The sequence below is a fragment of the Drosophila santomea genome, chromosome 2R, assembly GCF_016746245.2.
Source record: "Drosophila santomea strain STO CAGO 1482 chromosome 2R, Prin_Dsan_1.1, whole genome shotgun sequence".
Lineage (NCBI taxonomy): Eukaryota > Metazoa > Arthropoda > Insecta > Diptera > Drosophilidae > Drosophila > Drosophila santomea.
The window spans coordinates 6,965,876-6,990,977 of NC_053017.2; the positions used below are offsets into that span (position 1 = coordinate 6,965,876).

General features: G+C 42.6%; 6 protein-coding genes across 10 annotated transcripts; 2 read left to right on the forward strand and 4 right to left on the reverse strand.

The window, feature by feature from the left end:
* Positions 1-2,252: 2,252 nt before the first annotated feature.
* LOC120445539 lies at positions 2,253-2,879 on the forward strand. Of its 3 annotated transcripts, none has more exons than XR_005615756.2 (2): positions 2,253-2,687; positions 2,738-2,858. XR_005615756.2 is itself a non-coding variant. In XM_039626008.2 (2 exons), exon 1 carries the CDS (start codon positions 2,413-2,415, stop codon positions 2,620-2,622), a length of 210 nt encoding a protein of 69 aa, XP_039481942.1. In that variant the 5' UTR covers positions 2,269-2,412; the 3' UTR covers positions 2,623-2,644; positions 2,738-2,879. The 3 variants fall into 3 exon arrangements, 2 of the variants coding, with proteins under 2 accessions (XP_039481942.1, XP_039481941.1); XM_039626008.2 differs by having other exon boundaries at positions 2,269-2,644; positions 2,738-2,879; XM_039626007.2 differs by having other exon boundaries at positions 2,308-2,653; positions 2,738-2,879.
* Positions 2,880-5,004: 2,125 nt separating this feature from the next.
* On the forward strand, positions 5,005-7,119 carry LOC120446418 (glutathione S-transferase C-terminal domain-containing protein homolog). The gene is made up of 4 exons (XM_039627377.2): positions 5,005-5,268; positions 5,329-5,498; positions 5,562-6,027; positions 6,087-7,119. The coding sequence occupies exons 1-4, from the start codon at positions 5,125-5,127 to the stop codon at positions 7,062-7,064; spliced, it is 1,758 nt and encodes a 585-aa protein (XP_039483311.1). The 5' UTR covers positions 5,005-5,124; the 3' UTR covers positions 7,065-7,119.
* A 151-nt stretch (positions 7,120-7,270) lies between these two features.
* On the reverse strand, positions 7,271-7,991 carry LOC120446420 (NEDD8). The gene is made up of 3 exons (XM_039627379.1): positions 7,833-7,991; positions 7,544-7,674; positions 7,271-7,479 (listed from the first exon to the last, which is right to left on the reverse strand). The coding sequence occupies exons 1-3, from the start codon at positions 7,848-7,850 to the stop codon at positions 7,374-7,376; spliced, it is 255 nt and encodes an 84-aa protein (XP_039483313.1). The 5' UTR covers positions 7,851-7,991; the 3' UTR covers positions 7,271-7,373.
* Positions 7,992-8,321: 330 nt separating this feature from the next.
* Positions 8,322-10,578, reverse strand: LOC120446419 (homocysteine S-methyltransferase). Its single transcript, XM_039627378.1, has 4 exons — positions 10,422-10,578; positions 9,565-9,734; positions 9,319-9,498; positions 8,322-9,111 (listed from the first exon to the last, which is right to left on the reverse strand). Exons 2-4 carry the CDS (start codon positions 9,719-9,721, stop codon positions 8,453-8,455), a joined length of 996 nt encoding a protein of 331 aa, XP_039483312.1. The 5' UTR covers positions 9,722-9,734; positions 10,422-10,578; the 3' UTR covers positions 8,322-8,452.
* A 1,069-nt stretch (positions 10,579-11,647) lies between these two features.
* Positions 11,648-13,409, reverse strand: LOC120446422 (homocysteine S-methyltransferase). Its single transcript, XM_039627384.2, has 2 exons — positions 12,611-13,409; positions 11,648-12,496 (listed from the first exon to the last, which is right to left on the reverse strand). Exons 1-2 carry the CDS (start codon positions 13,223-13,225, stop codon positions 12,116-12,118), a joined length of 996 nt encoding a protein of 331 aa, XP_039483318.1. The 5' UTR covers positions 13,226-13,409; the 3' UTR covers positions 11,648-12,115.
* Positions 13,410-13,933: 524 nt separating this feature from the next.
* On the reverse strand, positions 13,934-25,063 carry LOC120446421 (AP2-associated protein kinase 1). 3 transcript variants are annotated; one of them, XM_039627381.2, is made up of 8 exons: positions 24,575-25,063; positions 21,680-21,813; positions 21,483-21,616; positions 20,855-21,407; positions 20,224-20,786; positions 19,421-19,719; positions 19,102-19,332; positions 13,934-16,872 (listed from the first exon to the last, which is right to left on the reverse strand). In XM_039627381.2, exons 1-8 carry the CDS (start codon positions 24,735-24,737, stop codon positions 14,510-14,512), a joined length of 4,440 nt encoding a protein of 1,479 aa, XP_039483315.1. In that variant the 5' UTR covers positions 24,738-25,063; the 3' UTR covers positions 13,934-14,509. The 3 variants fall into 3 exon arrangements, with proteins under 3 accessions (XP_039483315.1, XP_039483316.1, XP_039483317.1); XM_039627382.2 differs by lacking the exon at positions 13,934-16,872 and adding an exon at positions 17,336-17,888 and having other exon boundaries at positions 24,575-25,062; XM_039627383.2 differs by lacking the exon at positions 13,934-16,872 and adding an exon at positions 17,336-19,008 and having other exon boundaries at positions 24,575-25,062.
* Between the last annotated feature and the right edge of the window lie 39 nt (positions 25,064-25,102).

The window sequence follows — 25,102 nt, forward strand, 5'->3', positions numbered from 1 at the left end:
TATTGTTGTTAACGTTGACAGAGAGTCAAGGCAGATAGGTTTGAAATGAAGTAGGATTGGGATTTCAAATCGTTGACACATAGATACTACTGCTGACTATACCCGTCACTCCTAAAGTAAATGGGTATACTGATTCGTTGAAAAGTATGTAACAGGCAGAAGTGCTTACATGTACTCCAAAAGCACAGCTTACACAAGTGGATGTGCAGAGCTTTGTGGTACAGCGCATTGGAAGAGGTATATACATATGTACATACATACATATGGACGATCTCTTATCAGCTTGGTTTTAATGAACAGCTTGCCATCTTTGGTTTTCTTACAACTAGCGACTTTACCTTGGATTGTGTTGTCAATCATTTTTTTGATAATTAAGCTGATGATCAGCAATTGACTTGGTTTCATGGTCCGTTTTAGTTGGTACCAAAAAAATCCCGTCTAGATCGTGTTTCTTCCAGATGTCCGGTCAGCTTCTTAAAAGTTGCCGAAATAGACTGCCGCACTACACAGTTTCTAAATAAGAACTTTATTTCTTTTGTTGATTTTATCTCGGACTAAAACATATTGCGGAAGAGCATGTCCGGTGTAATTGAAGGACACCAAATTGCAATAAGTTAATTTATCGGTTCAGAATTCAATTAAAATGAATTCTCCTATTAACAGGAGCTTGAAAGACCGCCAAATTCGAATGGTTGGTTTCAAAACTTACCTTTGAAAGTTCCGCTCAACCGGAAGCTCCAAGCAAAAGCTCACCGCGTGCGAGAGGGACAACGCGAGCTTCGCCAGAGAGTGGGACAGCAAGCGGGCGAGAATAATCGCGGCGAGTCGGTTAACCGGTCTATCGGCGCTGAGCGCCTGTTACAATTCCGGTCTAAATCTAAATGATGCTGCTCACTGCTCTAGTTGTTCGAATCGGAAGCGCTGGCGGAGCGAAAAAGACGAAAGAAAGAACCCGTACACTCAACTTTTGAGCAGCAAGTACATATGTATCTACATGTACGCACATATATGTGTTTGTTTTCCAGGAATGTCCTACCACCAGATATTAAAAACAAGTTATTTCGCAGTCTGAAAGCATCTTCTCATGCGAATATCGCTCTCGTCAATTGAAGCGACTGCAACGCAACCAACACTAATTTTCGAATTAAGGCATCGGACGGGCGAACGAAGTCGAAAAAAAGACAACATCGTCACTTGAGCCACACAATTTCGATTCATGGACTCTAACGAACAGGCGCCCAGGCTTCGCAGCCACTAACCCATGAGATTTATCGCGCTGCCCCCGATTTCGTTCCGTTTGAACTGAGTGTGAATTTCTACGGCGTCTGTTTGTCTGTTTGTCTGTTTGTCAGTCTGTCTGTTCGTCTGCGTGTTTGTTTGTTTGTTTGTTGCCTCGCCATGGAGTCGCCGCTTTGAGCGGGCGTACTATGTATGAACGTGTGCCTGTGGAGTGGGGCGACGATAGAGTGGTGGTTTTGGGAAAATCATTCCGCGAATTGAGATTGAGTGGTGAATAGAGTTAGACTCGGAGCAGACTACATATTAGAGCTCACTCTGCGGTTTGGCACTCCTCTTATGCTCGGTTTCTGATTTTGGTTGGAAATTACGAGTCAAACGTACCTATGTACATTTAGTGGTACATTTACCTATGAAGCAGCGATGTAATAGTCTTATTTTTCAATAGGGATTACATTTTGGTTTTGTTTTAATTGTGGAATTCTTCGTTCTTCTCCAATAATGCAACATTTATTTTCAGGATTTACAGATCTGCCACTAAGAAATTAGTTTCTTATATTGAAGACAATTTCTTGTCTTCTTCTCATTTCTTTTAATCAAAATAGAAGGCTGGTCCAGTTTTTGGCTACAAGTGCCTTCAATCAAAATATTTTCTGAGGTAACTACATATGAGCTCAAATCTTATAGGAAGAGGCAACATACATACCTCATCGGCATGCCTGGAAGAATGAAAAAATCCTTGAAAATATTGACAGACCAGGAGTGCAGTAGCCGGAGCATATGGCTGCATGTCTGGCAGAGTGTGGCACAAATAACTGGAATAACTTCTGCCGAGTCAATGCCACATTATCGGAAACCGAAGTTGCTGGAGCCGAGGAGCAGTGAGGTGGGCGATGAAGAGTGGAGACACGACAGTCGTGGATCGACCATTAGAAGAGGCCTTGTCCAAGGACGTGGGGCAGGGGAATGAGGAGGAGGAGGAGGTGACTGAGGAAGTGGTTCCAGTTGTCTCGCAATTGCTTAGGCATTCCTGGAGCTCCCCAAGGCCGCATTTGTTGGGGCACAGTGGGTATAAGAAGTAAACTACAGCCATTATGTGTTTTAACATCTGGTTGTTCTATACTTCGGCCCAGTAGGTCTTGTCTCTTATGACTTTTATTCTACTTCAAAATTCACATGCATATCGTTTTTCCAAATCCTGCACTCCCGACCATGGCATTTCTACCAATCTTCAACATTCGCTCTATTCGACCGAATTCTCTCCAGGGTCTGGAATTCTTATACGTTCCATTGCATTATAGTGTGCACGTTACTAAGACTTTAATTTCGGCCATCGGTAACTTCTTGTACCGCCTGTGGTCGCCACCCTTGAGGAGAAGTTGTTGATCCCAAGTTCATGCTGCATTTTGTAAGAATGGTATTTTAAAATTTCTTTAACTGATTTATTATAGGTGGTATGATAGTTTTCTATACGAAAGTTATTTCTAAACCGACCCCACAGTGCCACAGTTGCAGAAAAGCCTTAGCAAAGAAGAGGTTAAGGAGGTTAAAGCAGCCGCGGATGCAGCAGATGAAGAAGATGTTAGCCCAAGCGAATGCAGAAGTAAAGTACGAAGACGACAAGGGTCCATGACCAGGACCAGTCTGGACTTGAGGCGCTGCCATGGATCGGGAGGAGGTCGAGGAGAAGCAGGGCGATGGGAATTTGAGAAGGGGCAGCATCATCAGCAACAGCATCATAAACAAAACGACCATCAGAGCCGCAGGAACGGAAGAACCATGCACTCAGCGAAACCAAACCAATGTTTGAATATCTAAATAAGGAAGGAAGTTGAACATTTTAAAAAATTATTAATATTTTGTAAAGAAATGTCATATCAAAGATTTTATAAAATGCAATTATGCAAAGGTGTGGGTTTAAATATTGTAGTTTTTATATGCACATTGTTTGAATTTAAATTGAATTTCTTTCAAAAAGCATTGGTGCTGATGTCCTAGTAATCGCAGTAAAAAAGTTTTAGTATTGGGATGTACTCAATTAAATATTATGATAAATTATAAATCGTTCTTTCATACTTTCTATGAAAGGTAAGGTACACGTGCATACTTAGTTTTCCAATCTCTTGATCTCAGGATAAAAAGGGTAATATTTTCCAGTGCATTTACCCTCATGCATAAAAAAAAACACGGAAAAAAAAGAGGCAGAGTGTGTATGTGAGCGATTCTCCGGCTGTCTCTTGTTGAAATTCTGCCCATCCTCTTCCTCTTCTTCATGGGAAAATTCAGGCCGTGGGAATACATGTGAAATTTCGATGGTGTCCGGGAACAGGCGAGCAGCAGCGCTGGAAAGCGGATAGAGCACAGTACCCCTTCCCGCTGCTACTTCCCGAATCCCATTCCTATTACCATTCCCATGCTGTGTTCCCCATCACGTTCCAAGCGAGAAAAAATTCTAAGCAAGAGCGAGAGGGCCAGAGTGCTGGGTGTTGCATTTCATGGCGAAGGGCACGCAAGGAGTACGCGAGTGCGAGCGGGATGACTGCTGCCGGCCCTTTGTGCAACATTTTGTGGCCTCAGCCCTAGCACAGATTTTAACGGAACAACTTCGAGCAGGCGAACAGCTGTTGGAGCGCAGCGATCTCATACATGCAGCATGTTGCAAGTTATGTATATGTGGTAATCATTGAGTTCTCGTTCCCCAAGCAAAAAATTACTATAAACTCCTATTTTTCAGCTAACAAAGGGCCAAGGTTATTCCCCGAGGCCATCATTAGGGTAGAAGGTTTCGTTTCGATTAGAAATCGCAGCAGGCGAGCAGCAAAGTGCAGCAGGTAAATAAAGCCGTCGCAACATTCTGCCGGGTTCCCATTCCACATCAACATTACCATTACCTTATGCCCATTCCTTGGTCCATCGTTCCTCGGAATGGCTAAAATTAGCTTGCATTAATGGGCGGGAAATACCCTTCCACTTTAGCAGGTCTCAAATTTTAAAATCATCTCCCTGTTTGCTTTATGTTAAGAAATTTAGGATTATTTGACTTACTATTCCGTAAGTCCAAATCATGTATGTATAGTATATATGTAAATATTTAAGTTGCAAAATTGGTTTGGGTTTAGTTATTTTTAAAGGAGATTTGGGTTAATAAATGTTTAAAAATTTACTTGCTTAAACTATTCCAAGCCAACTTGCTCCTAACAGCGGAAGGAGAATTTCCAAGGGCAGTGTATCACCACAATTATGTTGCCCTTTTTGCTGAGCCAGAAGAACGGCGGCAAGCAGCACTTCTTTATTTTTAGCCATCAGGCATTGGGAACGGTCAGAACAGGGGAAGTTAGTGGGAATAAGAATGGGAACGGAAGAAACTTAAAAAAAGGAACTTGCTCAAGGCGATCCAAAACTAGTCTGTGTCAGAAGGGATTTCAGGAATATTTTATTGAAAACCATCGCTTTTGCATCACAGAAATGAACTTAAATACATCAAACCAAAAGGGCATATTCCATATGGTGTTCAGAAATTGATTCTTGACAATACAATTTGTTTTAGTCCTCTTTACAACGAGAACAAAATTTGTAGTTTTATTTGAACAATATTACATAGTTCAATTGTACAAAGTTACAACTCTCTAAAAAAAATTTGATATGCCATGGAGATATAGATATGGATATGCTAATTTAAAATTTAAATAGTGCGCCACATACAGTCCGATAAGTAATCGATAACCCAAGTTCACATCGCAGAGTAAATTGACAGATGAATGCCGATGGCTCTTCCTCTTTCCTTTTTGGCCCCCAGCTGGCTTATAATTTTCTTGCTCATTTATTATATTTTCGTTTTTCGATTTTCGTTTAGTTTCCATTTTGTTTTGATGATCGGTTAATGAAACTATGGATCAGTTGTACCTGGAGATCGAGATCAGCACTCAAAAAGAGACCACGATTTATACTAGTGTGTCCTCGTTCTTGGCTTTGTTTACATACAAATTTTTAAACGATCCAAAAAATGTGCGAGTGAACTTCGTTTCCACAAAGGTTGGTCTCAATTCAATTATGTAGCTTAATTATAGAATGATAACCAATTTTCAATCTAAGATCGAAGGCGGTAAAATAGCTTTACGAAGTTCCCAACTCAAAAAGGAGCTGACGGATCGACACATCACGTGCAGGGAAGCCGCATCCTTGCCCGCCATCCAGGATTTAAAACTTCCGATCTACGAAAAGGACGGAAATACCTTCATAGCTGGAACGTGTGCTGTTTGCCGGTTGGATAAAAAGTTTAATGGTAAATAAGTGAAAACATTTACTTAATTTTTCCTTAATTTCAGTGAGCTCATTGCAAGACAATCGAATGAGGCCCAAAAGAAACTTTTAGGATTTAAGGGAAGCTGCCTGTTGGCTCCGTCAGAAGCATCAATTTGGACTAGGTTCTGTGAGGTGGATGTGGTTGCTGTTGTCAGTAAACTTCATAGTGGGCAAATTTTGGATTCCGTCCCACAAGAAGTGGTGAGGTTCGAGCAGCATATGAACGAACCAGTGAGGATGCATAACATCTATAAACAGGCCAGGGAGCAGGCCAATCAGACTGAGAATGGCGGCAAAGTCAAGAAGAGAGAACGAGTGCAGATTAAGTGCACCACACCTAAGGAGGAGCTGCTTATAGAACATCGCTTCGCCGAGGGCATCAGCTTCACAATTGCTGATATAATTTTGTACCCCCTGTTTAGAATTGTCTTCCAGCATTGCGGGCAGATGCTGCCCCATTTTCCACTTACTAGTACCTGGTTCAGCGAGGTTAGTAAAGTTGATCTACCCAAATAATTATAGAAGATATAAAATTATATTTGTTTTAGATCGATTCTTTTGACGATAAGTGCGCCAGGGTTCTAAGAGATCTTTATGTGCCGCAAGCTGTAAAGACCCCTCCCGGTGAACTAGGAATCCCCGACTGCGAGGCCACCAGTCTGTACAAAGCCGATCCCAAGCGATACAAACCCAGAAATCGCATTTACACCAGTCAGTTAAAGGTGGAAGCGGCTCTAAGTAAGCTTTCTTCGCTGCAACTGCAATTCAACTCCGATTCTGAGCACACCTATGGTCAGCAGCTTATAGATTGGGAGCAGATTGAGCCCACACATGCCAAGAGTTCCGCACTGCCCAAGGAGCGACTCGAGCGCAAGAGGCAGCAGCTGGAGAACATGGCCAATGCGGTAGTTTCCTTGGCGCAGCCAGGTGACCGCATTGTGGACTTCTGCAGCGGCACAGGGCACTTGGCCATACTTCTAGCTCTCAAGCTGCCAAATTGTACCATTATTGTGATGGAAAACAAAGCTTTCTCCTTGCTCCAAGCTCAAAAAAGATCAACCGAATTGGGCTTAACCAATTGCGTTTTTTACCAATGCAATATAGATTACTTTGTCGGAGCATTTAAAATCGGGGCCTCTCTGCACGCCTGTGGAACAGCCACAGATATCGTCTTGCAGCAGTGCCGAAGAGCCAAGGCACATTTTGTTTGCTGTCCTTGCTGCTATGGCTCTCTGCAGCCCATGGCTCACATTTCGTACCCATTGAGCGCAGCGTTCCAAAGGGTGTTAGACGCAAAGAACTACTTGTACATTGCCCACTCGGCAGATCAGGCACACGAGATGGGGACCACCAACTGCAAGCCGGAAACCACGCTTCAGGGACTCCACTGCATGTCCGTTGTAGACACAGATCGCCAGCTGCAGGCGGTGGAGGCGGGCTACCAGGTTATTCTCACACGCTTAAAGCCCGAACAGTGCACGCCAAAGAATCACCTGCTAGTCGGACGTTTTGTTAAACAGAACTGAACTTACAAACTGCCACTGAGACAAAATAAATGCCTTTTTAAATGCTTTAAGTCTACGCCCGCCATTGTGCAGTTCTTTCTTTTTCTTCGAATGATTTATATTTTGGCTTACAATAAACATGTGTTAGACCATGATGGCCCCAATTCATTGTCTAAATTTTCCCGATGCGAATATACAATTTGTTTTCTTTTAAACCACTTTAGGACTGCTTTTTTAGGTTACATATATTAATTCTCCATATGACGCTTCTCAAGCTTAATATATTTGAGTGAATTTTAAATGAATGTTTTCTGCTTATGAACACGCTAGTTACATACAAGGTATCAGAATGGAATAACCTCCTCGCAGAGCCAGAACCAAGTGAAGAACAGATCCACCTTGCACTTTGTAGTCCGCCGCGGTTTTGTCGTCATTCCTGGAATGGAAGTCATTCACATGCGAAATGAGCTAAAATCAATGACGAATAGCTCAAAACTCACATTTGTTTGCCGGAGAAAATAAGACGCTGTTGCTGGGGTGGAATGCCCTCCTTTTCCTCCACGCGCTCCTTTATGCGATCTACCTTGTCTGTGGGCTCAATGTCGATCTCGATTTCCTTTCCGGTCAGGGTCTAATTAAATCATAATACATATTTACATAAATAATCCAACCACATATATATTCACTGTAAGCTCCCCCGATTTTGTTGTTGTTTGGAGTGCCGCTGGGCACGTCGGCTTTGATTTATCTTTATTCTAGTTATTTTGAAATACATATCCCCCCACTAACCTTCACTTTGATCAACATTTTGTCTGTATTTAACTAGCAGCTCCTCTACAAATTCAAAAGTTCCTAAATTTTTGCAAATCTCCACAGCTGGCTCTCTTTTTTTGGCTGTCACTTTCGGCGTTGGTACGACTGTCAAAACATCGATTACCCTATCGATGATGGGACTATACTATCGATGGTTTTACACACAATTGAAAGTGTAGTATTTTTTTCATCGTTTCTATCTCTTCACATTCTCTACTTGGGCACCTGTAAAATGTTACATTTTGACATTTAACTAACTTCGTTTTGGTTATTTAAAATTGATCTAATTCGGTTTCGAGTCCTACTTAATTAGAACTGAACTTTTGATTAGTTTTTTAAGAGTAATGTAAAACAAATCCATCGATAACCATAGAAATAAAAAGCGCCACATCTTAAGGGTTTCATTTAATAGTAATGTGCTTATTAATGTTGTAACTCGGAGATTAGAATATAAAGAAACGTATCTTTTGTCTTTCCTTTCTTTTATTCAAATAAGTTCTAAGCCTTAATAACTAAATACATATATTTACAGTACTAAATGAATAATCATTTTGTTCTTTCGAAGTTACTGAGATCCCCAGCTCAGAATTGCATCTCTAGGAGAGCTTCTTCAGTTTGTTCCAGTCGCGAATGGCTTCCCCTATGTGGCGTACATCCCGCGCATAGGTGCGACAACATCCCCCAATGACTTTGGCACCCAGTTGCGCCCACTCTGGTACGTAGTTTGCCAGGGGAACACAGTGCTCCTTTCCCTGCCAGCCGTTGGCCACGTCGTAGACCTCCCCGCTATTGGGATACACCACCAGCGGTATCTGCTCACCCACTTCGCGGTCTCCATTCAAACTCTTGAACAGAGGAGTCACAAACTTGGGATGCACACAATTTACTCCGATTGCCAGGCATTTATCCTGGGCATTACGCTCAGCCAATAGGTCCCAAATAGCATTTGTCGCATCCGCAAAGGTCTCTCCATGCGCCAAGGTATTCTCATCCTTGCACTGGAAGGCCACCCAAAACTTCACATCCGGATAATCATCGCACAGCATCTCGACCAGGGCCTCCGCCTCCATTTGGCAGGGAATCGTCTCGATGGCCAGCGCATCCACACCAGCCTCCAAGCATGCTTCGATCCTCACGCGATGCCAATCCGTAATCTCCTTGGCCGGCACGTAGTCGGCATAGCTTCCGGTGTACTCGGAGCCATCGTGTAGGTGGGCCCCAAAGGGTCCAATAGAGGCGATGATCAGAGGGTATCCTAAAAAATTATTTTAAAATGAAATTACTAATTGAGCACGATTACTAAAAAAACAAAAAAACTAATTTTATTTTTTTGGAAATAATGCAACTTTGAAAACTCAATTGAATATTTAATGAGTACCTAATTCCCTTGAGCGCAATCTAAAGTGCGATCGAAAATATCAATTAATCTAACTCGAGCTGAACCATGTGGATGTCCGCTTACCCTCCGGCATCGCCAGCTGTGCCTGATAACACTCGGTGAGATAGCGCTCCTTGGCGATGTGTGCCAAGCGGACAGTGTTCTTTATCAGCTCTATGCTCTGCTCCTCGTCCAGCTCCAGATACTCCATGTAACCATCGACACTGGACTGGTAGGTGTTGGTCAAAATGATATCTGCACCATCTGGTATTGTCGAAGGGAAAATTTAGTTAGTCTGTTGCTAATTGCTACCAGCAAACATTTACTCACTCTGCAAAAAGTCCAGGTGGGTGCTGATGATGGCCGCCGGATTGGTGGCATTGAAGCGGGAACTCCACAGCGGATCCCCATCCACAGAGTTACCCACATGGACAGTCATCTGGGTGCCAAAACCGCCATCCTTCAGTAGCACGCGCGTCAAACCCATGATTAAAAGATTACTATGAGGGGAGGAACCATGGCCAATTGATTATTAGTTACATTTCTACGTCAGCGGGCAGCAAGATAATCAAATATGTATATTAGGTCTGGCACCTGGATTCCACTGGAATCAGATCGATGTGATACAATGCAACGGAAAATCTAATCTCTAACTTGCAGTTCAACGAACTTGGAAGAAAAGAAGACAAGGGCTTCGACTGCTCAAGAACAACAATCAGGAAAACAGGTCTAAGTACTTTAGCTAAGATATATGGTTGTGGATCATATTTTAAGACTTATTATCAAAAAGGTTAGATTTTAGGTGAAAAATATTTGCAAATATTTCATTTCAATAACACGGATACAATTATAAAATCAAGGTCGTATTTTTAGGTACCTCAATAAATGCTACATTCGAAATATATACATACATGAGATCTTGAAAATTTGTCACCATTATATGGTTAATGTATATCTTTTAAAGGGAGTCTTGAAAGAAGTGTCATAATCTTAAATTAAAATATTTTAATTTAAGTTGTATCAGTAGAAAAGCCTAAAAAAAGTTTATAAGATTCTCTAGTTTTACTTTTAAGGATACCTCTTGGGTGGGTAGAGTCAAAGACATTATAATATTCTAATGTCTTTGGTAGAGTATACAGAATCTATCAGTCAAAAGCGACTAACACACGATAACGCCTCGCACTCACCTTGACAGCTTGTTTATGGATCTTGTAAATGGGCAAATTCAATAACAACTTTATTAGACGCTAGACTGTTTGGTTATCAAGTGGTTATCACAAAACTTTCGGACCGGACCGGTGGATATGATCAGTCTCACTGGGTGCTCAACGAACGTTTAAGTGTTTCACTGCGCGACGAGGGGCTTTTATACTTTCTGAAGGGCCACTCAGCTGTGCGGCTTATCAGGGCGAAATTTATAATAATAATAATAATAATAATAATAATAATTTATAACAAAACAAAACGGCAAACACAAACATGAGAGTGCCCCCACCAAGTGATACTTTCTGAGCGGCGATAAGCCGGGTGCACAGCTGCCAGACGCTGGCCAGCCAGATTGGATTGTCCGGGTGGACTGCGACTCCCCCTCCACGAGGCTGATGAAATCGTCAGAGCGCCGCAGTGCGTGCTTCTGGCTTCCGAGTGACTCTGATCGGGATGTCGGCTCTGCTAAGTCGTCGTCGATAACCTCTGGACGCCGCATAGGACCAACACTTCAAGATGTACTTGGTTGTTGACTCTGTCCTCCTCAAAGGAAAATGGGGGAGCTTCCGACTGCACACAATAGATTGTGGTCCAAAAATAGGTTTACTGATGTAGAAGAACAAAATAATGTGAAACCCCTTTTCTGGTAAACAAACCGCTAATGAACATGGAAATAAGATAACATAACAAAGGATACGATACGATATCAATCAAATACCTCTTAACAAGGTGAAACTTAGGTGACGATTAAAAATATCATGAAAATTAGGGTTACAATTAAAAAAGGAGTGAGAGGGGCTTTCATTCAGAAAAAAAAACAGTTAACATCTCATTTTTATAATACCTTGAAGTGGGACAAAATACAATAGTTTTGCACAGATGGGCATGCAGCTCCATCGGACAAAACAGCCTCAGATTTAGAAGGCTAGTACTTCCACTTTCAGTCCGTCCTTTCTCTTTCGAAAATTCGGTATGCAGTTTCAGTTCCTATATAATATACATACTTTTCAATCAATATATAAATTGATTTCTGATAGTAGTTTCCTAGTGCATTTTACTCCTGGTGCTCACCATCACTACGTAAGCTGAGAATACCCTTCTGTATAAAATATGACGCGAACGTGAAGGGTTTGCCTTGGTAAATTATAACTGATGACAGTTGATCAATCTTTTACAGGAAAATTACTATAAGACTAACTACTAAAAATTTCAGTTCCTTCTACAGTTTATTGCTTTACATCTGTACATACACACATACACACTTTATAACAATATTCATGTTTCAAAATTTGATTTGGGTAAAGTATAGAAAGCTAAGTATACAATAAGTTTTTTAAAGGACAAATGCATGTTTACGTGTTATAATTGTATAAAAGATTGTTTTGATTTGGACTGAAAAATTGAGCTAGGTTTGCAAAAACAGTCGTTGGGTGAACGTCTGCCCATATCCCCAGCCCACTTGTTTACCTTTGGTCCGTCCGTATAATCTGTGTTCGTCTCCCAGCCAGCCGTCCACGCTTTTTTCCACTCTCTGCTGATTAGGAAGCCATCTGATCTGGGTACATCTAGTACATATATATGTATTTAGCAAACTAAATAGGTCTAGGTCTAGTCACACGAAACAGCTTTCGCATTAGCGACAAGGCTGCTATCAGTGGCCGAAGTTCTCGCCCGATTACGGCTTTATGTTGAGGCCATCGACGTACTTGCGGACCGCCAACACGTCCGTCGGATAGACCCGGCAACAGCCTCCAACGATGCGCGCTCCCAGCTGGATCCACTCGGGCACAAACTTGACCACCTCCTCGCCGGTTCCAGTCCACTCTCCCTGCTCCGCGTCGTAGATCTCGCCGCGGTTGCTGTACACCACCAGTGGGATGCGATCCGATCCGGACACTTTGGCAAGCGATGATAGCAAAGGGGTCACGAATAGTGGGTTTACACAGTTCAGGCCGATCCCAAGGAGCCGGTTCTCAGCCTTCCGACTTTGGACCAACCGCCAGACAGAGAGAGCCGCCTCCGCGAAGTGTTCTCCACTAGCCAAGTGCTTTTCGTCCTGAAAATATTAATTTGTTTAATTAAAATGTAACCGACCTCTCGATTATAATTATCTTTTAATTGAAAATGTGGAATTAATTGTTTACCATTATTTTGGTTGGTTTTTACTCACCTTGCACTGCAAGGAGACCCAGAATTCGGCATCCGGAAAGTTGTCCAGCACTAATTCGGTGACCGCCTCCACCTCCAGCTGACAGGGAAGTGTTTCCAGGGCCAGTCCATCCACCCCAGCTGCGAGCAAAATCTCGATTCTCGTCCTGTGCCACGTCTTCAGCTGCTCCTTGGATATCTTGTGCGCATAGTTGCCGGAGTACTCAGATCCATCGTGGAGACATGCGCCATATGGACCTATTGAGCCCAGTATCAGGGGAAGAGCCGACTCCAAGTCAGAACCGATTTCAGTTAGATACTGTTCCTTTGCCTGCCTGGCCAGTTGAACACTCTTTTGGATCAACTCCACACCTCGTTCTCTGGTCACGCCCAGGTACTTTACGAAACCCTCCACGCTGGACTGATATGTGTTGGTTAGAATAATATCCGCGCCGTTGCGGAGAAAATCCAGATGTGTTTGGACCACAGCCTCTGGATTGGTGGCATCAAATCGCGATCCCCACAGTGGATCACCGTCCACTTTCTCGTTCACATTCCTGGCCAATTGCGAGGAGAATCCTCCGCATTTGACCAGAATTGGTTTGGTGTCCCGGTTCCAGTTTTGGTTCTCCTTCATGTCTTCGCTGATGTACGTTTTCCGCTAAACTGCAAATATTTCTGAGGGCGTACTGTGCGATACGACAAAATTTTTTATCTGACAGCTACGTGATGTTGTAAGTATTGCCGACTTGGAATTTGATTCTTTTTGTCGGATTTTTCGCTTGGGCTGGCAACTTTTTCCGCTTATCTTGCATGAGTTTCCACAACGCAAAAACTTACACATACCTCAACACATGTCAGCTGTTCTTTGTTTACGATTGCAGTGGGCACTCGATATGTTGGAATCCAAAAAAACTATGCGTAGGCTTAGTAATAGGCTGATCCTCAACAAAACATTAGGATCCTTGGACAAATAGTTATCATAAACCTGGAAATCTCCTGTTAATGTCTAATGTTTTAAAAACAAACGTAAAAATCGAATTATGTTGAGTTGCTACTGTAAATGTGTAAGAATTCAATGGCATTTAATGTCACAAAAGTACTAAAATAGCAACAAGCGGTTGACGAGAAGAAACATTTGTATGAGGTTCTTAACCGCAAAATTATATATGTATACAATTTTTTGATAAGCAACAGATGTCCGTGCATTATCTTTTGTTAAGAAGCAACCCAACAGCGGATACCTGTTACCAGCTCTCAAAAGTTAATGCTTTACAATTTTTATTTGGCTTAGGAGAAGGCTAGTTTGCTGCTTTTCCCAAGGAAACCAAAGAAAACACTGGAATAAATTATAAATACAATATGCATATTTTATATAGTCGAGATAATACATAATGCAAAACAAATGGTGTACTAACATAAACGCGTATGTTATTCGATACGGATAGAATAATTAATGCTTAAATACCTTGGTGTGTCAGTGAATGCAATTGGCTTAAGTGATAAATTGTTTTTTGGGGTTGTTATTGGGTGTGGGTGTATAATCACATAGTTTTGAATAAATAAATAATTAATTAATTACTTCAAGCTGAAAATGCCACAAGAATAAATGTAACTTTGGTAAGTTTACACACCGTATAAATTAAACTTGTTTCGCTCCTAAAACTAGTTTACATTTTTGCACTAAATAACAGTTATGGGTATTGATCTTGTTGTGTGTTTAATATGTGTATGTGTAGATGGTATTAATCACTGTTCAACATTGCTACACTAGAGTAAATACTATGTTCAAAAAAACACATATTGGTTATTTTTGGAACCACACTAAAAACGGAACGGAGAAAAGCTTCAACGAAATGCCAACATAATTTGAAACACTCAGTCTCAGGTCTCCTTGATGGTCGTGCCCCCTCCTTTCCACTTATGAGAACAAATTGTTCCGCCGTTTGAGGGAACCGAACTTCTTCTCTGCCTCGAGTAACATCTTTTCGTTTCTAACCACCTCAAAGGGAATGGTCCTGGATAGACGATCCATTTCCTGATCCGAGGGAAAGTCCTCGAAACTCATGTTGCTGAAGCCGGTTTTTGCAGAATTTTGTATGGTGTTTGATTGGAAATTGCGACCGCCGCCAGCTCCTCGGTTCTCATCCTGATCCTGCTCGTCGTCGTCATCGTCGTGGGACTGGTACTGCAATCGCTGGTGCTTCTGCTTGCTGCCGGAGCTCAGGGAACTGGTCGATCCCAGAGCAGCCGCGCTTACTTTTTTGTACGAGTGTCCCTTAACCTTCTGTGTGAGCTTTCCCGGCAAAACCCTTACAGCCAGATGGGACTTCTCCTTTTTTGGTTTCGCAGGGGTAGGTATACCGTCTGCCACCACATCGGCATCACGCAACACCACGGGCTCCTCCTCGTCGTCCGGTGTGAAATCTGAGCAGCGATCTTGGGAAATTTGTACATACGCATTATCGGCAATTGGCAGCAAAGGACGCAGATGGGTAACAACCGCCGGTATTGGAGTTGGAACGGCTGGAACGGAAACAGAGGCAGGAACTGGAACTGGAGGAGGTGCCTGAACTGGAGTCACAGCTGATGGTGAGGATTGTGGCTGGTTAATGGAGCAGGAACTGGTGCTCATGCTGGAGAAAGACGGCACATTCACATAGACACTGCTGGTGCCACTCGACTTAACAGTCTGGTTATTATTAAAGTTCATCGGCGGCTCCGGAGTTTTGTTGATAATAATCGAGTGATTTATGGTCACCAGTTGTGGGGCAGACGAAGTGACGGAAACAGACACAGGAACGGAGGCAGGAAGAGCAACAGATACGGAGGCGGGCACTGTGATCACATTGTTATTGTTGTTGTGGCTGGGAAATTGGTGGATCTGGTGGTGCTGTGGGTTCTGTTCGATTGTACGAATTACCTGTGGAAATGGTTCCAAGCCGAACAGGTCGCATTGATTACTTTTCTCCGGCTGCGTCTTCTGTGTGCTTTTCTGGAAGGGATTGAAAATTGGTTCATTGAACTCGTCTAGCTGCACATTTTCCACATGATTTGTTGGCGTAAGCTGCGATGGAAATCTGGCAAAGTTGGTGGAGGGATCATCAACAGCGGCGGTTTTAACTGGTGTAGAAGTCCACATCCCCGGCTCAGACGGCTTGGTCTTAGTTTTGGGCTTACTCTTTCGTTTCAGAGGAATTCCGACTGGTAATTTAAATGGAGCCAGGGCGAACACATCTTCCTCCGATTCCTGCACCTCGGGATTGGTTGGCAGAGCTGGAGCCACAGGAGATTCAGTGCTACTCTTGCTCTCTCCAGAACCATAATCCAATTCATCATCTAGGAGCAATGGACGGTCACCAAACTTGTGGAGGAGATCGCTGGAAGTGGGACTTAGTTCTTCTGACGGAGCACTTGGATCGCCAGTGCCAGTCACAAGGGCACGGTCCTTCTTCCTCATTCGCACCTTCACCACCACCCTACTCCGCACATCGTCCTCATGGGTAGTTACACTTTCACATTCTGCATGGTAGGCAGAGCTGCTACAGGTCTTAACTGACTCGCTTATTCCATCCATTTCTGTTGGTAAAGGACGACGTTGCTTGGCTTGAGTTTGTCGAGGATTCTCGTCAAACATATCATCATCCTCTGCCCGCAGGTCACTGGCAGATCCGATGGAATCACCGTCGGACTCCGCTGCCTTGGCAGCTTCTTCAGCTTGTGCAGCTACCGCAGCAGCCATGAGATTTAGTTGTTGGGCCGCTTGATGGGCAGCAGTTGTCGGTTTCTTGGTCTTATCGCGAAGCTTCTTTACAATTGGCAGATGAGCTGTTTTGTCCACCTTGTGATAGGCAACCTGTTGGATTTTATGGATGGTTTCCGGCAAATTGCTAGTCACCATCTGCATTTGCCTAAAGATGCCGCCACCTCCTTCATCGCTGTCCTGTTGAAAGAACTCCGAAGCTTCGGAATCGGAGTCATCTGAGGTGGGCTGATCTTTGCTGCGAAGCTTCTCGTACTTGTTGCGGTCTTCCACAGGGAGCTTAACATAACCAGAGACACCTTCGCCAGCCCCTCCAACACCGCCTGGAATTCCACATTCCGAGTCTGTTTTGAGTTTGCTGATAAGCGAGGTCTTCTCTTCGCTGGAAACCTCCAAGGTGGGGGAGAGCAACCACTTGGATGAGTTGGATGAGGTGGCGGTGTTTGCTCCTCCCGCTACCAAGCCGATAGGCGTGGCCACTCCGCCTCCTGTTCCACCTGATGAAACGCCGATGAATTTCGCTGTGGACGAGAGCGAAGGACTTTTATGCAGTAAGGTAATGAGATTACGGGTTTACGGGTTAGCGGCAGTTTGTTCTACAACTAAGTATGGATGATAAATGTGAGAACACGTGGTTGTTATCCCCTGGAATGTAATATGTTACTAAGTGATTTATGAATGCTTTATGCTCAACGTGACGTATACGTAATATTTGGTTAGTTGAATAACGAAGGCGACGATAGAAGCTGGAATAAGTTGTAATGTTGACCCAACAATTGATTTGGAAAATTATTTGCTGATTTGGAGGCTCGCACAGTTTAATACGATTTTTGGAAATTTGCCATCAAACATATTGTTGTTGTTTAATTTGCCAATAACCAATTCTGACTTTTAGAAATTCAAATGTTTATCTGTGCATCAATTACTTATCATAATGGGGCCCACAAATTTAGTTAGCTTGATTTACATTTTGTCAATGTTCAGTTTTTGAAACATAATATAGAGTTTATTGCAGTTTTGCTTCAGTTTTGGTTTAAATCTTATACAATTATTGTGGCTGAGCTTAAGCTAACGCCCTTTTTTAATTGGTTTGTATAAATATATAGTGATTTATGTATATATAGATATAATCTGTATTTGCTTTTATCTGATAATCTGGTTGTATGTGTCTTGGTTACCTGACTTTTGTTGCTTTCATTGCGCTTATCGGTTGCTCATTTTGGGTAATTCAGTTACTAAGTATTAGCTCTTTGGTTTAACGCTTAAAGTTTTTTTCTCCCATTCGTTTAAATATTTACAGTATTAACAAGTGTAGTAATTAAAGCTAGTTAAACATTTTAATTGGTGTCGCTGTGAGTAGGGGACAAGAGTGATCAATTTGGACAATTTAAAAAACATTATTGGACTATCTCGAACTTGATGGTATATATATTGTCTTGCGTTGATTGGACTCTCGTAGTGATAAATAACAATTGATTGGATTACTTTTTTTTGTTTGTCTGCTGCCACATCCGCACAGATCGGAGTTTTATGCGAACTTTTTCGAAAGCGGAAATTAAAAACGATAAGAAGGTAAAAATCTTAATAGAGTCAGCTGTCGTGTTTAGCGATAAATAGATCTACAGATCCATAATATTAAACTTTTTAGCATTAATCTTTAGAATTGCACGTTTTACACATGTAGGTATAGAAGGTAATAACTTTGATATGCCAAATTATCTGATTATTGCCAAAAATGTATACGCCAGTTAGAATTGAATTGCTTTACACTCTACGCCAACAACATAAATAAATATTTTTAAAATTTTCTCTTAGCTTAATTTACAATTACACACAGAGTAGATACATGTACTAATAAGCCAATGAATTGTACAATACAGATAATTGAAATTTGTTCTTTTGATTGGTTAGTTTTTGAACCACAACCGCTAATTTATTACCATTAATAACTAAATTAACTTTATGCCTAGGTGTAATAATATATTTATATATGTAATTTATTAGTTCGGGTTGGTTTTTTGATAGTCTGTATCAAGCACAGTACCAGCACCAAGTATTACTTTTTTAGAAGCGCGTAGATTGATGATTGTTAAATAAATGGAGGGAGGGAAACGGGTTTATTTATTTTCCCAATAAACAAAAACAAAGTGACGAAAATGTAACAAGTTTACCAGGAAGAAATAAAACTTTTTAGGGGTTTGATTTTTTAAAAGCTAGAGATGTGGTATTTTAGACCAAATAGTTGTAAGGAATTACAGCTCATAGTTTAGTGAAGAAATCATATCGATCACCGAATATACTCATATGACAATAGATAAGACAGTTTGTTTAGATATTTTTGGTGCTTTTTTTTTTGTTAGTAGGTGCATGGGGTATTTACAAATTGATTGATTGCACTTAAATAGTATTCGCGGGATCTTCCCCCATCTATATGGCACCCTAAATTTTTTCGATCGAGCAGCGATAGGCTAGTATACGGTTAATTTATAGCTGGAGCTGATCTTATCTTACGGCGGCTGCCGATGTGGTCTGGAAGCGGCTCCTTGGATGGAGGATATCGAGGAGATCGCCTTGGCGGCACTTTGCTGAGTTGAGCATAGCGTTACTAGGAAGTTTTTAGACTACGTCTACGTCTACGTTCAAATCACTTTCACTTTCTGGATTGAGATTGAGAGCGAACAAAAGCGACAATCGGAAAACTAAACGTATTCTGGTATTGCAAAAAGTTAAGGTAGAGTTTCATGCTTTACCTCCGGTTTTGCGCAGCGAGCTCGCCTTTTCACGCAGTCCGGGTGGCAAACTGAATGGCGCCGATCCGAATGGATCCTCGGAGACCAGCGATGGGTGAGGAGATACAGCGGCAGCAATCGGCGGAGGAGGCACTGCCCCTGAAACAGCTGTGACGGGAGCCACAACCGCAGAAGGAATCTGCTCCGTAGGTGTTAGGGTGGAAGTTGTGGATGCCGATTTTGCTGTGATGCCTAATGAAATCAAAGAAGCCAATTTTGAGTTAAAACTTTAAAGGTAAATTTGAGTTAGCTAAAAACTCGTCTCTTTCCCAAAACTTACTTCCTTGACTACCTCTCTGTCGAATCTTGTCGAACTCTGCCTCAAAGATGTGATCCTCGGTCATCTGGCTGAAGGGCTGCTCCTCTTCGAACGGATTCCAGGCTTCCACTCGCTTTTCCACTGGTGCTTGTCCTGGTTTCATTAATTCGCTAATAGATACCACGGATGAGTTCGCCGTTGCAGATGCATATATGCCAGGATTTGAGGCAGCAGTAGCCAAAGTCTGCGGACCGTCTCCCATGGCAGCCAAGTTGTTGTTAAACGGGGCCAGAAACTGACTTGTCTCATTGGCAAAAGTTCTAGAGCGCAACAAAACAAATGAATGATTAGATGATCAGTGAGCGATGGACAAAAAATAATAAGCAAGCAAAGCAGGAAAAGTAAGTAAGAGGTCTTAGGGCTAGAAAGAATCTATTGACTCCGTGGCTCATCGCCCTCGTCCTGGTCACTTCTAACTGTAACTCTTTTAAGGATCGGGAATACACAGAAAGAGACAAGCAGAGATTGAGTAAAAGAACAAGAGAAGAGCAGAACACAGAACACATACAGATCGTGCAGGACCAACGCATTTTGAAATGTCTAACATCAAGAATAGTTAAATATTTTCGAAACCATATTACAATTTGCAGTCTGAAAGCTATTTTAGTGGAATGTATTAGTTTAGAGGAAAAGCGAAAGTGATTCTGGCCGAATATTTAATTTAAAAGACATAACTTTTGTGCTTAAAATAAGAATTAAAATTTGTGAAATCCAAATGTGTATTCTTGATTTTAGATGACCCTTTCTTCGTAAATGCAACTTACTTATTGAAGGCCGAGGTGTCGCTAACGTTTCGTCTATGACCACCGCCTCCACTTGGCTTGGGAGGCGTTAACATGCTCTTTGTGGGCGTGCCAGCAATTACGTTTGGGTCCTGAGGCACTTCTTCCTTGTTAGGTTCTTCTCCTGCAGGTAAAAATTCGGTTGCTGCATCTGGCTCATTGAATGGATCTGGATAGCCACTTGACTCGAAGAGATGGCTGGCAGTAGGAGCTGCCGAAGTAACAGCTTGAGGAGGTGGAGGAACAGCAGGTGGCATAGCTGGGAAGTTGGCCTGGAATTGCTCGACCACGGGTTGAGGCTGAGGTTGTGGAGAGGTGATATTCTGTCTTGGCGAGGGACTAGGTGGCAAGCCGAGTCCCAAAGGATTTCCTCCATGCACCGAAGAGGAACCCTTGGGACGAGACCGAGGAGCTACGCTGGTTCCAGCCTCCACAACTGATACATTCTGAGCCTTCGCCGCCTTGGAGGCTGCTGCACTGATTCTCTTGGCTTCCGACTCAAACGGAGGCACTACTAGTAGATCGAAGTTTGGAATGGGAGTTTTCTGATAGAAAATAAAGAAAGATTATCATACACCAATTTAAGAAATAAAAAACATAGAGCATCACTCACATGGAGATTCTGAACGGGATTATCCTTGCCAGCCAGTCGAAAGGCCACTTCGCAAACTTGCCAAATGTTTGGTCTTTTCTCCATATCGGTTTCCAACATATATTTAATCAGTTGGTGCATGCCCTTCGAGTACTTTGAGGAGTCTGGAATAGAGAACTGTCCATTCTGAATAGCCAACGTGCTCTCTCCAAAGGGCAAGGAAAAGAAGCACAGCTTATAGAGCATGCAACCCAGAGCCCAAATGTCCGCCTTTGTGGTTATGCTCTTTCCTCCGTAAAGATCGATCATCTCGGGAGCCCGATAAGATAGAGTGGTGTACTTTTGTATCTCTTCCTGCACCGCGGTGACTCCGTGCTGCTGAGGATTTAACGTCTTGGCCGTTGCCGATCCAAAGTCGCAGAGTACGAAGTTGCCCACGTCCGTTTGCAGAATGTTCTCCACTTTGAGATCCCGATGGATGATCGGAGTCTGACAGTAGTGCAATCGAGACACAGCCTCGGCAATATCACAGAAGATGTTGAGAACCTCGGGCTCCGTGAAGCCAACGTGTAATCTGTGGCGGATTTCATTGAATTACATTCGACTTCGGGAATCAAGCGGACTAGATTTTTAGGTTCACTTCGTTTACCTCGCATTCATCATGGCCAGCATGTGATGCTTACAGTAGGGCATCAGGAGCAGCACCTCGCACACCCCGTTTCCGGTGGGCGTGATGCTAGAGTCCACATATCCAATGATGTTTTTGTGCCCGCTCAGGTTGCTCTGGGGGAGTAAAAGTTATTGTCCTATTAGATTAGGTTGGTTTGCCCTGATTTATTTACTCACCGCAATCTGGATCTCCCGCTTGGCTACGTTCAGATCATGCTCATTGTTGACGTACATTCGCTTCAAGGCGTACTTGGTCGCCGAGGAACTGCCTCCGCCGTTGCCCCTGGCCAAAAAGACCATGGCAAAACCACCTGCGTGAGTATTGAAGAGATGGGGTAAGAGAAAAACCGAGCATTAGTGGGATAAGTTGAGTGACTAGACATCCATAACAGCTGTCAGCTGTAAACAACATAGCAAATTTGAATGGGGGGAGGAAATGCGAAAAAGTACAACCCGATGAGTACCCTGTTATTTTATGTTATGTCATAAGGCATACAAGATGTAAAATAGCTGGTTTAGGCCGGAAGTTAATGAACTAATGTGTTTATTAAAGAAAGAAAGTGTGGTGTATTTTTATAGCCGCGTGTTTGTAGCAATTCCCTCCCACTTCATTTAAAACATATCTACGTGATAATAATGGAATTTCTAGACTATTACGTTCACTTATATCCCCCCTTGGTGTTCAAATTATAAAGGGTACCTGAATTCGAGCGATAGCAGTTACTGTCTGGCCATGGAACGACTTACAAATGTTTTGCCTAACAGGCCATTTGCATGAGGTTTATTTCAGTTTATTGCAAATAGAATTCAAGTAGAATACCCCCACATTTCAGCCCTCTCCACCTGTCGCTTTGCGTCACTTCAAAATGTACGATAAAAAGGCAACGCAATATAAACTAAACTATTGAAGGTCACGTACAGAGATAACAACAATAACATGCGACAATAACAATACTCAGCGGGGGAAGACGGAGGGGTGGAACAATAAAAAAGATGGGGACAGTGGGAGCTTGGAAAAAATCATCTATACTGGACACCATACATTTTTGTTAATCCATAAGATAATGCAAATACCACTGGTTAAAAGTATAAATAAGTTTTGACGAAGTATATAAAACATTTTCTATAACTGCATACATCATTTTTCCCTGTGTAGACGATAGTCAGAAGTGAATAGCGAACCAGCGAATGTAACCATTTTTGCTCGACTTTGTGAAATTATGGCGTCAAATGTTAATCAATGCTGAAGGTTGCCCAGCCAACAGCAACAAATCAACATTGGCAAAAAGTACAGCAACAACATCCAGTAATAATAGTATGAAAAGCAACAATAACAATGCACAATTGTAGCGATGCGAGAAAACTCGAGAAGGCAATTTGAATCGCAAACGAGGGTAGAAAAAGTGTCTGAAGGGGCGTCAAATGCAAGCTGGGCGGTAAGCAACAAGGGGCGTGGTGCGAGGGGTGAAGGCGGGATGCCGGCGGGAAAGCTTTATTCGTTAACTGTTTGACGCTTAGTCATTTGTAATTGTTGTGCTCAAAAGTTGAATCAAAGAAAGCAGGTAAATATTTAAGGTGATTAAGCACAGTGTTGCTTTGGAGGTACCCAGTATTTCCGACAGACTAAAATTGGTTATACACATACACTGTTTTATATTTAATAGTTTCGCAATTTCTATTCTAATACTTCATATACCAAGCACATGTAAAGAATTTTAAATTGAGGTTCTTTCTAAAGTAAAGTGTAAGTGATCTGTTTCCTACAAACTAATAATTACTTTTTAGGCCTTCCTTATTCGTTCCAGCAAGTCAGAAAATGGTAAATTTAATGACATAGTTAAATCTTTTTGTTAAATATAATTTATACTAGTTTACCTTCGCTGGCAAACTATCCGCCTTACAATTACAGGGTATCTACGAAAACAGCTAACTACTTGCCAGCGGCGCCAGCGCATCACAAAACAAAATTACGAATCGAGTCCGACTGCCAAAAGTATAAAAAGTATAATACACTACGTAATGGCTAAAGGAAAGGTGGCGAATGAATGGGAAGGCGGTGGGTGAGCAATCGTTAGGTGATCAAATGTAAGGCGGAGAGTGCTGGGGCCAGGCCAACAAGGAGGCACTTGCACTGCAGGAGGATGTGGAGCACTCCGCATTTCAAGGACAAGGACACACACAGCACAAACGATTTCGTTATGGGCGAACTTTGCCATTTAGCTCGGCGAAAGGTGAAAAACGGAAGACTCGGAGACAGTCGGCTGATGAGTGTTGGTCTTGCCGCTTCATTGGCAAAATTAACATAATTGATTCAATTGATTTGTGGCCATGTGTAGTGGCTACGGGAATTCAATGGGTATTCCATGGAAAAACCAACCAGAACCGTAACTGTGTTTGTACAGTCGGGTTTCTCTATCGCGGACACAATTTGTCACAATAGAAAGGCTGGCACTTCTGGTTTTCGCAAAAATAAACCTCTTAAAGATTTACACAAATTTAGCCACAATATCTGCAACCCATTAGAGAGCCGAGTTATGGATTCAGTTCCGTGCCAAGGGCAAAAATTTCAGTGCAAATGGAATGAAACTTTAAGTTGCAGTAAGACTTCAGCACGGGAACGTGCTATAACATCAAAATTAAGTATTTATAATTGATGAAATAATTTAAAATGCTTTAAAGTTTTGTTAGAAGGTAATATATATCCAGGTCGGAGTGTAGTTGTCATGACTATATGGCACTTATACAGAAATGTTTGAGAGAAAAAAGAGAAAATTGGTTTGGAAAACAAGTGTTTGGACCGTATGTATAATCGGAAATGCGACAAGTGGCGCCCCCAATTATGGAGGATACGCAGCTGATTTTTATGCTTTCTAGCGGTTTAAGTACGCCCCACATTTGGAAATTCTCGCGCTAAAGGGGTTTATCTAATCTCTGACGAGGGGCGAGACCAAAAGCGGTCTGCAGGCTACTGCCCACCTGTAAATCAGCCAGGTGATAAGCATAATCGCGAGCGACGTGTTGTAGATAGGGGAATGGGGGAACAGATGTAAAGTGGTATATATAGTCATGTACCTTCTGCCAGGACATCCTCCACGGTGACCGTGACGCGTCCTACTGTAAAGACCTTGCCCACAAAGCTGTTCTTCTCGTTCGAGGACGACGAGCTGCTGCTGTTGGGCGGATTCTCCAGTCGCGAGTTCTCATTGCGCTCGAACTTGGACAGGATTTTCTTCATTTTCCCCCGATTTTCACCAGAAAATGTTTACTGCCCCAGCAGCACAACACACACTCGCGAGCACACACGCACACTAGCTCACACGGTCTTAATTGCCTGCGCGTAGGTGTTTTTGGCAATTTTTAATTTTGCGGGGGCGGCTGTCGGTGGGCAGGGCCTCGGTGCCGCTGTTTAATTAATCCACTTTCGAGTCGTATCGGCTAGCTGAATAAAGCTATTCTGCGCACTTTGTGTTTTTGCAGGCACACACACAATGCAGTGGAAAAAGAAAGTTGTTCGATTTTCCTGCTGCTCTCAAGTTGTTCGTGGGCCAGTGTGACCAAAGTGCTTCGCTGTAGTCAGATGTGCAGTCCGCCGTTAGTGCA

Bases quoted from the DNA above. Each gene is read 5' to 3' on its own strand.
- LOC120445539 (XM_039626008.2), top strand. From the start codon at position 2,413: ATGCATATCGTTTTTCCAAATCCTGCACTCCCGACCATGGCATTTCTA.
- LOC120446418 (XM_039627377.2), top strand. From the start codon at position 5,125: ATGGATCAGTTGTACCTGGAGATCGAGATCAGCACTCAAAAAGAGACC. The intron at 5,269-5,328 runs GTTGGTCTCAAT...TTTCAATCTAAG, and splicing joins TGAACTTCGTTTCCACAAAG to ATCGAAGGCGGTAAAATAGC. The intron at 6,028-6,086 runs GTTAGTAAAGTT...TATTTGTTTTAG, and splicing joins CTAGTACCTGGTTCAGCGAG to ATCGATTCTTTTGACGATAA.
- LOC120446420 (XM_039627379.1), bottom strand. The intron at 7,480-7,543 runs GTGAGTTTTGAG...CTTCCATTCCAG, and splicing joins ATTTTCTCCGGCAAACAAAT to GAATGACGACAAAACCGCGG.
- LOC120446419 (XM_039627378.1), bottom strand. From the start codon at position 9,721: ATGGGTTTGACGCGCGTGCTACTGAAGGATGGCGGTTTTGGCACCCAG. The intron at 9,499-9,564 runs GTGAGTAAATGT...CGACAATACCAG, and splicing joins CCACCTGGACTTTTTGCAGA to ATGGTGCAGATATCATTTTG. The intron at 9,112-9,318 runs GTAAGCGGACAT...ATAATTTTTTAG, and splicing joins ACAGCTGGCGATGCCGGAGG to GATACCCTCTGATCATCGCC.
- LOC120446422 (XM_039627384.2), bottom strand. From the start codon at position 13,225: ATGAAGGAGAACCAAAACTGGAACCGGGACACCAAACCAATTCTGGTC. The intron at 12,497-12,610 runs GTGAGTAAAAAC...TAATATTTTCAG, and splicing joins GGGTCTCCTTGCAGTGCAAG to GACGAAAAGCACTTGGCTAG.
- LOC120446421 (XM_039627381.2), bottom strand. From the start codon at position 24,737: ATGAAGAAAATCCTGTCCAAGTTCGAGCGCAATGAGAACTCGCGACTG. The intron at 21,617-21,679 runs GTGAGTAAATAA...TTACTCCCCCAG, and splicing joins AGCGGGAGATCCAGATTGCG to AGCAACCTGAGCGGGCACAA. The intron at 19,333-19,420 runs GTAAGTTTTGGG...TGATTTCATTAG, and splicing joins ACAGAGAGGTAGTCAAGGAA to GCATCACAGCAAAATCGGCA.